This window comes from Chinchilla lanigera, unplaced genomic scaffold, assembly GCF_000276665.1.
Source record: "Chinchilla lanigera isolate Chin_1 unplaced genomic scaffold, ChiLan1.0 scaffold00122, whole genome shotgun sequence".
Lineage (NCBI taxonomy): Eukaryota > Metazoa > Chordata > Mammalia > Rodentia > Chinchillidae > Chinchilla > Chinchilla lanigera.
In genome coordinates, this window is record NW_004955523.1 from 517,344 (window position 1) to 532,266 (window position 14,923).

A 14,923-nucleotide genomic window follows, 5' to 3' on the forward strand; every position below is an offset into this window, starting at 1 on the left:
CCGGCTGTCCGCTGCTGACCAGTGTCGTGTCGCGGGAGCTGCCTCTCAGCCCCGAGCTCCCCAGGTTTGCAGAGCGGCCCCTTCGCCCCAGGGGCTCAGCCCCGCGGAAGAGCGGGGCAACGCGAGGGCCCAGAAGTATTGGAACCCGCAAGAAAGCTTGCGTTCAGACCGCCGTGCCGTCGTTCCTGCCGAGTGTGTGCTCACGTGTGAAGATCCGGGGCGTTAAGACGGAAGAGGGTTAACACGGATCCCCGAAGCATGTGTTAAATGTGGCCCGGGGGTCAGGCTGCAGGCCTCGCGCAGGCGGCGGGCAGGCACCGCGCCACGGAGCTACCCTCCCGGTCCGGGGCTGACCCGGGACCCTGCTTGAGTCACACCCGGCCCTTTCTGTTTTTTGACACGGGTCTTGCTGAGTGGCACTGGCTGGTCTTAAACTTGCGATCGTCTGGGAGCCTCGGCCTCCTGAGCAGCGGGGCTGGCAGGCGTGTCCTGCAGTGCCTGGCTCCAAAAGTTGTTTTCTTTGGTTTTTCAGATCAAAGTAATACATTAACAAAATTTAAAAGCCAAATGGTAAAGAACGCACATATCCAAATAAATTTTTCTCAACCTTTCCCATTCCCAGCCTCTGTCCCCTGAAGCAACTACGTTTAACCAATAGTAATAGCAAATGGTATAACCTCTTACCGCCTATCTCTGCTTGATAGAATTTGTCTTTTTTCTTTCTTTCTGTTGCTTCGCCTTCCTATTTACGATGTGTTAGCACTTCATTATAAAGTCATGGTTATTGTGTAACGTATAAATGTTATGAAACTAGCTTGGGGTTTTTTCATGAATAATTTCTAGCTAATGTTTCTTAGCTGAATTTAATTTAGGCATCTGCTTTTGGTAAAGTGGTTAGAATTTTGAATACTGTCTGCGAGTCAATGTCAAGTGTAATTATGATTTCACTACAGGGCATGAGGAGTTTAGAAAGGAGCAATGAAAATTATGAAATTATGAATGCTTGTTTGGACATTAAATTTGTTGTTCCAAGTATGAGTTGTATGATCTGCGTAGAAATTAGAGTATAATTTTGTTTTGTGCTGTTTTGGTTCATAAATTTGTTTAATAAAAGGCTTCATTTAGCCCAAATAATATTTCTTCATAGTGTGTGAAAGAAAAAGGTAACACTGTGTAACACTGAAGCTTTGATAGTGTGTGTGCCTTTTTTTCTTCCCACAGGCAATTATTTCCAGAGAAGGAAACCGGTTGCTGGCATTCTCACCACCTTTCTACCTGCCATGATCAAGTGCTTGTCAGGGGAAGTAAAAGCCAAATTGCGTTCTGGTGTGGCCATAAACTCCTTAGGCCAGTGTGTTGAGGAACTTGCCCTCAACAGTATTGATGCTGAAGCAAAATGCGTGGCCATCAGGGTGAACATGGAGACCTTGCAGGTTCAAGTGATCGACAATGGCCTTGGGATGGGGAGTGAAGATGTAGACAAGGTGGGAAATCGGTACTTCACTAGTAAATGCCACTTGGTACAGGACTTGGAGAACCCAAAGTTTTATGGTTTCCGCGGGGAGGCCTTGGCAAGTATAGCTGACATGGCCAGTGCTGTGGAAATTTCATCTAAGAAAAACGGGACACTGAAAACATTTGTGAAACTGTTTCAGAATGGAAAAGCCCTGCAAGCTTGTGAAGCTGACTTGACTAGGCCCAGTGCAGGGACAACAGTAACAGTACATAACCTGTTTTACCAGTTACCCGTAAGGAGAAAATGCCTGGATCCTAGACTGGAGTTTGAGAAGGTTCGGCAGAGGGTAGAGGCCCTCTCCCTCATGCACCCTTCCATTTCTTTCTCTTTGAGAAATGATGTTTCTGGTTCTATGATTCTTCAGCTCCCAAAGACCAAAGACATATGTTCCCGATTTTGTCAAATTTATGGATTGGGCAAGTCCCAAAAGTTAAAAGAAATATATTTTAAATATAAGGAGTTTGAACTTAGTGGATATATCAGCTCCGAAGCACACTATAGTAAGAATATGCAGTTTTTGTTCGTGAACAGAAGGCTAGTTTTAAGGACAAAGTTGCATAAACTCATCGACTTTTTATTAAGAAAAGAAAGTATTATATGCAAGCCAAAGAATGGCTCTGCCAGTAGGCAAATGAATTCAAGTCCTCGGCATCGGGCTACACCAGAGCTCCATGGGATATATGTGATCAACGTGCGGTGCCAATTCTGTGAGTACGATGTGTGCATGGAGCCGGCAAAAACTCTGATTGAGTTTCAGAACTGGGATACTCTTCTAATTTGCGTCCAGGAAGGAGTAAAACTGTTTTTAAAGCAAGAAAAATTATTTGTGGAATTATCAGGTGAAGACATTAAGGAATTCAATGACGATAATGATTTTAGTTTATTTGGAACTACTCTTCAGAAACATCTCTCTTCTGATGAGAAGCTTGACCAAGGTAGTTTCCAGGAAGCATGTAATAATATTTTAGATTCCTATGAAATGTTTAATTTGCAATCAAAAGCTGTGAAAAGAAAAGCTACCATGGAAAACATAAACACACAGGATTCACAAGCTATCAGAAAAAAGACAGATGACTCATCTTTGTCCATTTGTGAATCAGATAGCCCAGGCCATAGTAAAATGACAGAATTATCTTTATACAACACAGATAGCTTTTCCTTAGAATCGGGAATGTTAGAACAAGAGACAGTTGAAACATCAGAATTAAGAGAAAATGAGAACCATAACAAATCTTGCTTGGAACGTAACTCTTTAGAAAGTCCATGTGGAAAGAATTCAGAAATATTTTCGAGCCTTTGTCAGATACAACAGTATGTTGAGGAGAGTGGATCAGATCTAGAAATACAGAAAGTGAGTGCTACTGTTAATGGCATGGCTGCCAACATCCTGGAAAATAACAGAACTCAGAATCAACTGGAGAGATTTAAAGATGCTACTGAAATGGGATGTCAACCTCTGCCTTTTAGGATGACATCACTGAGAGTTCACAGTGCTGAGAGAGAGAAAGAGAAGAGAAAAAAAGAGCCTCACAGTTGTGGAAGAATAAATATGTTTAGTTATGGAGAAGTTAAGTTATGTTCCACTGGCTTTATAACTCATGTTGTACAAAATGAGCAAATTAAATCAACTGAAACAGAACACTCCTTTAAAAACTATGTCCGACCCGGTCCTACAAATGCCCAAGAAATATTTGGAAACAGAATAGATCACTCAGTTGAGACTCCAGACATCAAAGATTTAACTAGCACATTATGTAAAGAATCTGCTTACCTACCCAACAAAAAATTTTACAGAACAAACACAAGTTATGGGCTAGCAAACAAACATGTAGAAATTTATAAAAACTCAGATTTTCAGAAAAGTGCTGAAGCACACACAGATAGTTTATTACCTGATACATCCTCTTTCCCTTGCCAGAGATATGTTTCAAATAATAGTAAGAAAACAGATAAATTGATTACTTCCTCCAAACCCATAGACTGTAAAAAGCTAAGCTTGAGTTCCCAACTAGGATCATTAGAGAGGTTTAAGAGACTCTATGGGAAGGTTAAAAACCCTCTGGCTGTAGAAGTGGAAGAAAATAATAGTGAAGTCGCTACCAGTCTCAGTTCTCAAGTTGAACCTGACTTTTTACTGACAGACAGGAACCCCTTAGACAACTCTGATGTTTGTAAGATCACTACTATGCAGCATAATGATTCAAATAGTAGTTGTCAACCAGTAAGTCACATCCTGTACTCGGAGAAATTTTCATGCTTCGAGGAAGAGGATTGCTTGGAACAGCAGATGCCTTGTTTGAGAGAAAGTCCTGTAGCGCTAACAGAGTTACTTCACTCTGACAGAAAACTTTCGGGTGTTGAGAAGTCACCTGAATCACTGGCCTCTAAATTATCCAGACTGAAGGGTTCCGAAAAAGAGACTGAAATAGTGGAAATGGTGAGTCATTGTAATGAATTTCCAAATTCAGATCCCAGTAAGAAAGACAGGGACTTATGCAGTGGGTTAGCCCTGGATTTTTGTCCATTATTCAAAACTGAGCATGAAAAACTAGAGAGTGGCGCCATCCCAGTGTCAGATTCTGTCATACAAGATAACTCCTTCAATAACGACAGTGAAGCACATTCTAACAGCAGTACAACAGAAAACCTGGTGAAACCTGAAACTCCTCTGGTACTACCCTATAATGATGTTAAATTAATTAAAGATGCAGATGTTTTTATTAGAGCCCCAGAGCAACAGATAGAAAGTCCTGATTCTCCCAGTAGAATGTTAATAAGTCAAGCAGAAAATACCACAGTTGACCAAAATGGAGTTTGTTCTCCCAGTGAGGATTCTGAAGCAAAAGCTTGTTTTGAACATAAAGAGTCAAACACCTATTCTTCCGACTGGCAGCAGCATTTTGATGTAGCCCTGGGAAGAATGGTTTATATCAACAAAATGACTGGACTTAGCACATTTGTTGCTCCTACTAAGGATGTTCAGACTGCTTGTACTAAAGATCTGACAACTATGGCTGTGGATATCATACTTGGGAATGGTAAGTACTGGCGGGAAATGCTTTTGAAGATGGGAAGAATATCCAAGGAGTAAGGTAATTGTTATTCAAGGAGATGTTCTCAGCAGACAGAACATTTGCAGACTGATTATGAAACTTTTTTTTATGGTGTATGAAGATATTTTTAGCTCCAGCACTAATTGAATATAGAAATACAATGAAAGATTGATAACGATATGTGTATATATGTATTTGTATGGGTATATATAGAAGGTTGATCAAAATATAGTGTTTAAATTTTTAAAATCTATTACAGTAAAGGACACATTACTATTAATCCCTCTCAACCTGTCCCCTTCACATACACTTATCCCATTGTGCTTGCCACTTTCTGAAGCAGTTCGAGAAGTCCTCTTTTGTGAGTGTTTTTATTAGGTGTGATTAAAAAATGGAGAATGCTGCTGCCAAGTGCCATCCAATGAAAAGGATGTAAAATACTTGAAAAAACATTGTGTCCTTATTCAGTAGATCTGGAACCGTGCAACTTCTGACATTTCCCCAAAGTCAAAATGGTTATGAAAGGTAAGTGTTTCAAATCAGTTCAGGACATTAAGACAACAGTGCTCACAAAAGAGGGCTTTCGGGCCAGAACGATGGGGTAAATGTGTACAAAATGAGGAAGATTAATGGTAATGTGTTTTTTACTGTAATAAATTTTAAACAAACCTTCACTTTTTTTTCATTTTAGCAGTTTTTAATTAAATTTGTGTATAAGAAGACTTTATTCCTGCCTTTTCTCAATTCTTTCTTCCTTATGTTTGCACTTTTCCTACTTGGGGAGATTTCGCCTTTCGTTCAAGGATCGTTTTGCGGTCATTGTCTGGTGTTAGCCTGGTAATAGCCATCAGGGTGGGGCGAATGCCCACGTGGACACTTATGCTGTTCGCCTTTTCCCACTGCACCGTTCAGTGTCGATCTCGACGATACATTTCTTCCCATCAGCCTGGACTGCTTTGCCAGTCCACTGACCTTTATGACTTCTGTAGTGTCCTTGTACAACCTGAACCCCATCCTCCTTTCAGATGGGCATAGATTGAACATCATATTTCTATCTCAGCTCTTTGGAAAGAGGGGAAGACATAAGCTTCCCGCAAGTCTGGGAAGGTGCACTGAAATGTCTTTTACATTCTTGCTTCGATCCAGACATAAAAAGATTGAACTTCAGGCCAGGCATCATGTTGCACACCTATAATCCCAGCACTCGGGAGGCTGAGGCAGGAGGATCACTGTGAGTTCGAGGCCAGCCTGAACTACATAATGAAAGACTGTCTCAGAAAGACAAAAGAAAACAAAAGATTGAACTTCATTTTGGCTGTACAGCTTCAGCAATAGCCATGAAAGAAACAAGAATTTTCACTGTATTTTTTAATCACACCTAAGAAAAAGGAAAGATGAAATAGCCCATTTTAAGATCACAGCACTTCCCTGCCCCACTGCACCCTCCTTTCCAAGCACACAGCTCTCAGAAATTGGTCTTTAAAGGCATGGAAGTTTCTTTCTGTGGCTCCTGTACTAAAGGCTAGAACAATCTGTAATCATCCTAGGTTTTCCAATAAAATCCATAGCTCAGTACAGTACTGTTTTATGAACTTTTTTCCAGAAAGAAGGACTTGAGCATAAGTTTTTCAAAATAAGAGCTAAGGACATACTTTTGTAACTGTACTTGTCAAGTGTACTTCATTAAAATGCATAGGTAATCCACTTGATATGTTCGGGCATAAGAAGATGCTATTGAGGAGAACAGTGTTGTGGCTTTTAGATCATAACACAAGGCGACATCAGAGCTAGACCAGGACTCTGGGTCCTCAGGTCTCAGTATTTTTTTTTTTTTTTTTTTGATACCGGAAATCGAACTCAGGACCTTCCACTTGCCAGGAGTCAGTGTTAAAAGTGACGCTGTTTTGGCAGTGTGTTGAGAACCAGATGTTGGGAAATGATAAAGGTGATTCCCATCTGGCTGTAATCTTGGCTTTGCACTGGGACGATAAACATTAAACCTGCATCCATGTTAAAAGTCTTGAATAAGTCAAAAGTATGTCAATTGTATGAATGTAATTTGAAATCAACATACAATTTTTTTTAAAGTGAGTATCTCTAGTAGGAGGCTCTGACTTATTTAGTTAAATGAGACCTTTACTTTTCAATGTTTTTCACTTTGTTGCTTGTGAAAAAATAATCCCTGTTGTAACTTTCAAAGTATTCAGCAAGAGAAAAAAAACCCTCTTCTTTCAGTATTGCTCCTGAGACGATCAAATTACTCTTTTTTTGTTTGTTTGGTTTTTTTGTCTTTTTGAGACAAGGTCTTGCTGTGCAGTTCAGGCTGGCCTTGAGCTCACTTTGTAGCCCAGGCTGGTCTCGAACCTGTATCAAATTATTCTTAAGACAATATTATGTGTTTTCCAGCCTAAGTCATTTTTTTGGTACTGATTTATACTGAACGCTTCTCGAAGATCTAAGGCACCAGTGCCTCATCTTATGAAATGCAACTGCTTCTGATATAAATTAAGCCAGAAATTAACTAGCTTACATTAAACTGAGATTGTTGTTGCTAAAACAAAGGGGGAAATTCTAGTTGCCATACTCAACATAAACATCTGCTCCTGCTAAATAAATCACTTTAATCCACTCCACTCTCTGGATTAGCATATCTTGTAGTGAATTGGTACAGAAACAAATTCCATGAAATAGTGACTCTTCATCATCCTCCATTCACATGGAATGGTGCTTTTCCAGAAATGGCTTATGTACAGTAAGACATCAGGGCACATTTGACCCACACATAAAAATGTTATGTGAGATGAATTACTGGAGGTAATTTTGTTGTACAGAAGAGAGGACCTATAAAGGTAATTTTAAAGAACAAAGTCAAGATCACAAACTCTGGGAATTTTTTCTTTTAAAAATATCTGCAACTCAGTCCTTCCTATTACCGCTTGTACAACCTTATTTTACCTCACACCTTAATAAATTTTAATGTCTCTAGTTTTTGTCCAGTGAATTTAGCATTTTGAAATAAATAGCTTTACCACATTTTGTTCCTGTTCATAACTGTCATATTCAGCATTATTTCTGAAACTCAAGCCTAATCATCCTTCAGAGACATGGGTAGAGTTTTGAGCAGAATCACACCACACTTTGGAGTTTGAATTGAGAATTTTCCCCCCTGTACATGTAGTTACAATGTAGTTCAGGCTGGCCTTGAACTCACTGTGTAGCCCAAGGTGGCCTTGAACTCATGGAGATCCTCCTGCCTCAGCCTCCAAGTGCTAGGATTACAGGCATGTGCCCCCACATCTGCCTAAATTGATAACTTCTCATTCACTCTTTTTATGAATGTTTTCCTTCAAGATTTGTGATTGCACACTCTGCTAGATGTTGCCACATTGCAGGTAAACTGACTTTGCTTTAAGCATTTCATGGTCTATTATAGAGAACAGCTGTGTAAATAAAAGTATGATCTAAGATAAATATTATTGTAGTACAGTATATACAATTGTAGTGTAGTATACACTGGGGATAAGAGACATAAATTGGGGATTTGTGAAGCTTACACCAAGTTTTGGGTGACTCGGTACCACTGTCTGTCTCCCACAGGCTTTCTGTACTTCTTACTGTAATTCTTACTCAGGTAATTCTTATTGTAGGGTTTGTCTTAGGAATTGTTGGATATGTAGCAGTACCCCTGGCCGTTGTCTACTAGATCCCAGTAGCATCCTTCTCCTAAGTCGTGAGAACAAAGAATGTCTGGAGTTGCCAAACTGCCCATGCAGAACTGCGCCCCATCGCCACTGATCTAGTCTGGATCTTCATTCTGGCTGGTGTAGAGGGATAATGGGACTAAGCATTAATGAAGATTCCTAACACAGCAGATTAATTTCATTAAGGAGCTGGACGTGGTGGCACACGCCTGTGATCCCAGCACTCAGGAGGCTGAGGCAGGAGGATCATGAGTTCGAGACCTGGGCTACAAAGTGAGCTCAAGGCCAGCCTGAACTGCATAGCGAGACTCTGTCTCAAAAAGACCAAAAAAAAAAAAAAATTCATTAAGGAACTTTTGGTTCTCCATCTAGGGTATAATAGCTATTTTATGCCCTCATTCAGTTTGTGGAGATTTTATGGAATTTAATTTTTAACCATTTATTTATATGTTGAGTTCAAATCTCTAGGTTTTTCTGTTTTATATTTAGGTTCTCAGTACAGGTGTCACCCTTTTAGAAGTGACCTTGTTCTTCCTTTCCTTCCAAGAGCTCGGGAAGAGAGGATTCTGATGAGACAGAATAACACAGGTAGGAGCAAGATCAGAGATTGTAGGAACACCCAGTACACCCTGTAGCACGTAATGCAGAAAACAGAGCACCACTGGATTACTAAGCTTGATCAGTGCCAGCTGTGCTTTACTGGACCAGGAATTCCCCACAGCCCTATTTAGCACCAGAACTAAGTAATTCAGTGCGTGCATTTAGATCAAAATTACTTTTCCAGACCTGAGGTCAGTGCTGGTGACTGTGTGTAGCCTGTGGTGTCTTGTGAGTGGGGAATATTTCTTTATTTCTCAAGATCGGGCTTCCACTCCATACTGCATTAGTCTAATTTAAGCAGAACTCTGGCAGAAGCTAGAGAAAATCTATTATTTTTTGTTTAAAAAAATAGGTAAGGTAAAATAATAACAAATAGGAAGGGCATATTTTTACCTAAAGGCAATAAGTTTGCTAATTGGAGCCATAGCTTCTTCTGGACTTGTATCCTGAATTATCTCTAGATAACAGATTGGAGAAAAGTTGTAATGTCAGAAGATACAGCCATCAACTCTAGTTGAAAAAATAACATATGTCAACAACTTAGTGAAACAGTGTAGCAAAGCCTGAACATGTAGGATATAGGAACAGTGTGTCTGATCTTTGCTCTGTAGAGGCAGCCAACAGGAGAGGCCATTCGATTTTTTTCCTTGGGCTCCTAAGGCCCACCTTACCTGTTCACTTTGTCCTAGGTGCTGTGGACAATGCCGTTGGTGGTCATCAATCACTTCAGTCTTTGTTTTCAGAATGGGACAATCCAGTATTTTCCCGTTACCCAGAGGTAGGTTTGCAGCAAATTTTCTTGGCCTGTTATTTTAAAATTTGAACTTCATTTAAACCAGGTAGGACCTGTTGTAATTGTGACTGAAATTAGGCATGTTTCCAAATAATTTATCTGGAAATTTATGTTTAATGTACAGAGAAGGAATGAACATTTCAGGCATTTTGGATTATGTGTATATTCAGTGTGTGAGTAGGGAATGCATTTGCTCTGACTCAGCTTCAGTAAAATATTCAGGGTGATGATAATAAAACCGTTACCATTAAACAAAGTAGTGAATCTTCTCCTGGAGGAACAGTTCATTATTGGGCCTGGGTGCACGTTCCCTCCTTGGTGTGTTATCACGGCGTGTACTTTGTGTGTTATGAGGCCGTGCAATAGACGAGTGTGTGACTACTGAGTCTTCAGTAAATGTCTTTCAGGACTTGATCATGCAGCATAGGCAGGTTGTTCCAAAGCAATATTTGTTTTTGTCAGTAATTTTGTTTATAAACAAAAATTGTTAGTTTAAGACTATTTGTAGAGCTTTCGTATCTGTATGTTACCCAAATTCAACCAACTTTTGCTAAGTTATATGAGAGAATAAAGAACTCTGAGGTCCTTGGTAAAACAATTTGGAGACGATTTAAAATTTAAATTATGTTTTGCTGGGTCTTTCTAGGTTGCTGTTGATGTAAGCAGTGGCCAGGCTGAGAGCTTAGCAGTTAAAATTCACAACATTTTGTATCCCTACCGTTTCACCAAAGAAATGATTCACTCAATGCAGGTAAAACTTACTTTGAAATCTGTGAAACCAAAGCTAGACTAACTCTTGTGAAATTGGATTTATTTAATGATAAAGACCACATTGATTAAGGAATGTGGGTTTTTGTTTTTTTTTAACTTGCTGGAACTTTTATCATCAGAAGAAAAAGCAAGGGATTAAGTATAATTGCAAAGAAAAAATGTTCTTAGTGTGAGCAGGTTTGGAGAGAATAAATTGTGGACTCGGGCTTACAGTTTTAAGAACTGTGGATTTATCTTTGCAGAAGGTCGTGTTAACTCTGTATTTTATGATGATTTATAGACCACGTATGGTAGTACACGCTTGTAATCCCAGCGTTTGGAAGGCTGAGGCAGGAGTATCACTGTGAGTTTGAGGCCAGCCTGGCTACATAGTGAATTCGAGGCCAGCCTGAACTATATAGTGAGACCTTGTCTCCAAAAAAAATTATAAATCATTGTCCTTAACTGTGCAACAATGCCCTTTTAAAAATAACTCTCTCTTCTGTGGGGCTACAAGGCTTAGAAATCACAGAGGCATTCCATTAACACCCTGGGTGTTAACACCCTGAGTAATAACTACAGGGTTTTAGTAGGAGCCTTATATACCTGGGTGCTTGCCCCCACCCACCGCATGGGAATTGAATGCAGACATGCTAGACTGGCTCTCTACCACTATGAACATTCTTTTATCTTTCCTAAGGTAAAAGTATTAACATTCTGCCCAGTATGAACTTTCCTAAGGTTTGGTAGCACCTTATCTCAGTCTTAGATGTGAATGTTATAATGCAAACAACTGTTAAGTGCAATTTTGTCTTCTATGCAGATAAGCTTTTGCCAGTTTTTACTTAGTGTTGTCCTTATTGCATGTGCGCAGGTTCTCCAGCAGGTGGATAACAAGTTTATCGCCTGTGTAATGAACACCAAGCCCGAGGAGAATGGAAAAGGAGGTAAGACCGGAGCTCGGCCCGGGCTAACGAGCTGCTTCATCTTCTGGCTTCTTCTTTTAGGTTAATTTCGGGTTATAACGCAGTCTCAGTGATTCAGACAGATAAGAAAAATCAATCCAAATTAAGAACATTATAAAACAGCAGTTTTAAAATACATTTAGTTTTATGCACATATACACATACACATAAGATACACAGTAAACTATCGACTGTAGTTGCCTGGGCAGTGAAATTGGGTGGTCAAAGGGGAAATTTTATCATTTATTCTTTAAATTATTTTGTATTGTTGACCTTTCAATGCTTTTATCCTTTTGTTTTTGATTGATTGATTGGGGGAGTTTTTGGTTTTTTTCTTGAGACGGGGTCTTACTATGTAATAGAGGCTGTCCTTGAACTCACTGTGTAGCCCAGGCTGGCCTCAGACTCATGGCAACCCTCCTGTCTCAGCCTCCTGAGGGCTGGGTTTATAAGTGTGTGCCATCATGCCCAGCATGTTTTATTTTTTTTAGATAAGGTCTCACTATATAGTTTAGGCAGATCCCAAACTCACTATGTAGTCTAGACTGGCTTGAACTCATAGTGATCCTCCTTTCTCACCCTATCAAGTACTGGGATTATAGACATGTATCACCAAGCCTGGCCTTTAATAATGTTTTTTATGTTCTCCCTGTGTAACAATAGTGTTTATATAATGAACTCCTATAGGTTTATCAAGAATTATTTAGAATTGCTTTGTGGCCTGCTTTAATCAAATGATAATACTTTGTAAATAACATTAACTCATTCAGCATGTTTTTGTTTGTGTCTTTTTGAAATGGGATTTCACTCTGCAATTCAGGCTAACCTTGAACTCACTTTGTAGCCCAGGCTAACCTCAAACTTGCAGCAATCCTCCTGCCTCAGCCTCCTGAGTGCTGGGATTACAGATGTGCACCACTATGCCCACTGTTGAATGTCTATTTTATGCCAGTTATTGTACTAGGCCTTAGGGATACAATGATGGGAAAAGATAGACATGCAGAAGTAATTCTACAAACACATTTAGCTATAGCACTTGTTAAGGAGAATTAGAAGATACTAAAAAATTTATTTTGTCAGAGAGGGCAAAGAAGCATTCTTGGTAAAATGATACCTAAAGTATAAGTTTGTTAGTTTGGGTTTTTTTGGCTTTTTTTTTTTCCAGTACTGGGAGTCCCTAAAGTATAAGTACAAGTTAAGTAGGATAGAAAAGAGGGAATAACATATACAGTTTGTGATTTCCTCTCTTTCCATGAGCAGAAGCAGGGCAAGTACAACTGGAGATGAGGATAGAGAAACAAATAGGAACTAGATCTTCAGTGCCAGTTAAAAGCTTTTGTTTTGTTTTTGTGTTTTGAGACAGGGTCTCGCTGTGTAATTCAGGCTTCCTTGAACTCGGATTGTAGACTAGGCTTGCCTTGACCTTGCTGTGCTCTTCCTGTCTCAGCCTCCTCAGTGTTAGGATTTTAGGGGTATGCCACTATACCTGCCAGGTACAAGCTTTGATTTGTCCCAACACTAACTGAAAAAAAGTGAAAGGGTTTTTTTTTAATTGTTTGATTTTTGAGGTTGTTTTGGGAGTGGTATGTATCACATTGCATTTGAAAAACATTGCTCTGGTTGCAGTGGGAGAATAGATTCAAGCGGGGGTGGATTTCCAGTAATTCTGGAGACACTGTTAGAAGGATGTTATAATACTGTGCAGTACCTAGAACCTGGGGGACCATGGAGAAATGAATGCATTGGGGAAATGCTGAGGAGACACAGTCAGCAGGACGTGACAGCCTGGTGTGGAGGAGGAGTGTCGAAGGTGACTCCTAGTTTCTGGTCTCCAAAGCTGGTCAGATGATGTTGCAATAGGAAGCTGGAGATGCAGCGGGCTAGAAGCGTGAAATCCTGAGTTTATTCTAACTTCTCTTTGAAATGCTCAGAAGAAATGCCAGGAATGTGCTTGGATATTACATGTGTAGACCAGAAAAATGATCTGGTGATAAAAATTTGAGTTGTCAGCACAAAATTGGTCATTGAAATCCTGGTGTAAATTTTTTTTTCAGTATTGGAGATTAAACCTAAGGCTACATTCAGAGCCCTTTATTTATTTGTTTGTCTCTTTTGTGTATTTTTTGAGACAGGGTCTCCCTATGTAGTTCAGGCTGGCCTTGAACTCACTTATATAGCCAAGGCTGGGCTCAAATTCATGGTGATCCTCGTGCCTCAGCCTCCCAAGTGCTGGGATTACAGGCATGCACCACCATGTCCAGTGCTTTTTTATTTTTGAATTTTGAAAAGGGTCTTAGTAAGCCACTGAGTTACCTGTGCTGGGTTCCAACTTGTGATCCCCTTGCCTCAGCCTACCACACTGCTGGAATTACAGATGCGTGCTGCCACACCTGCCTTGAATCCAAGGTCTTTGCATTGAACTATAACTGCCAACCATATTTTACTTGTTATTTTGAAACAGGGTCTCAATAAATTGCTACACTGTCTAGGGATCAAACTTGAGATCCTCCTGCTTCAACCTCCCAGAGTGCTGGAATTACAGGCATGCACCATCATGCCCAGCTTCCTAGGTGTAAATTTTATCACCTGAAGAAGAGTGAATAGTGAGAAGAGGTCCTCGGTCTAGAATAATTCCAACATTTAACAACAGTAGAGTAGGAAAGTATGAACTGGCAAACTATACTGTGAAAGAGCAGCTACAGGAAGAAAGAGACAACAGAAGAATATTATGTTGCGAAGCTAAGACTTCCTGCCAATTGCTGCTGAGACAGTAAGATGAAAATGGTTCAATTTTGTGATTGTGGAGATGAAACTTTGGCAGATGAGCGCTGTTTGAGAGAAGAGATGGTGCTAAGCAACTGTAAGGCGAGACGCATGTGTCTGTGACAGGGATGAGGGACTGGAGGAGGACCAGGGCCTGCGCGTGGAGCTTGAGCTCACTCCCTTTGTATGGTTTTGCTTTCTGCAGTTTCAGTTACCCACAGTCAACCAAGTTAAGAAAGTATTCAATGGAAAATTCTAGAAGTAAAGTTTCTAAGTTTTAAATCCGACACGATTGGGAGCAGCCTCAGAGCTCTCACACACGCCACGCTGTCCTGCTCAGGATGTGAGTTACCCTGGTGTCCGGGGCACCCGTGCCGCATACGCTGTCTGCCGGCTCCTTGGCAGCTGTTTACAGTCACTGGGTCAACTGTCCGGCGTCACAGGGCTTATTTCCTTACTTCACCAGCATTCAGCAGGGCGTAACCACCAAACATGCAGCTGTTCGAAGAAGCAAAAGGGACTATTTAAATTTCTCTTGAGATTGTATATTATTATTGGATTGACTAAACGCCATCAAAGACTATTCTTAGCAGAAAGTGAACGACTTACACAGACTACAATAGTATTCTTAGGCAAACACATTTTTCTGAATTGAAATTCTGGAATTTTTGCCATTCATAAGTCCCAAATGCAAACTATTGCCCTAATTGAATTACTTTAATTTTGATACTTACATATTTTTTTTTTTTTTTTTTTTTTTTTTTTTTTTTTTTTTTTTTTTT

General features: G+C 40.0%; 1 protein-coding gene and 1 pseudogene across 4 annotated transcripts in view; one reads left to right on the forward strand and one right to left on the reverse strand.

The window, feature by feature from the left end:
- The window catches only part of Mlh3 (mutL homolog 3), a 31,849-nt gene that overhangs the window by 1,935 nt on the left and 14,991 nt on the right, over positions 1–14,923 (forward strand). The window contains exons 1-6 of one of the 4 annotated variants that reach the window (XM_005409374.2): positions 31–64; positions 1,222–4,554; positions 8,760–8,858; positions 9,560–9,648; positions 10,310–10,414; positions 11,288–11,360. In XM_005409374.2, coding sequence (XP_005409431.1) covers positions 1,281–4,554; positions 8,760–8,858; positions 9,560–9,648; positions 10,310–10,414; positions 11,288–11,360 — 3,640 coding nt within the window. In that variant the 5' untranslated portion in view covers positions 31–64; positions 1,222–1,280. Of the gene's footprint in view, positions 1–30; positions 65–1,221; positions 4,555–8,759; positions 8,859–9,559; positions 9,649–10,309; positions 10,415–11,287; positions 11,361–14,923 lie in introns of those variants that run through there. The other 3 variants (XM_005409373.2, XM_013507148.1, XM_005409376.2) reach the window with 3 other exon arrangements.
- LOC102012678 lies at positions 4,976–6,424 on the reverse strand (annotated as a pseudogene).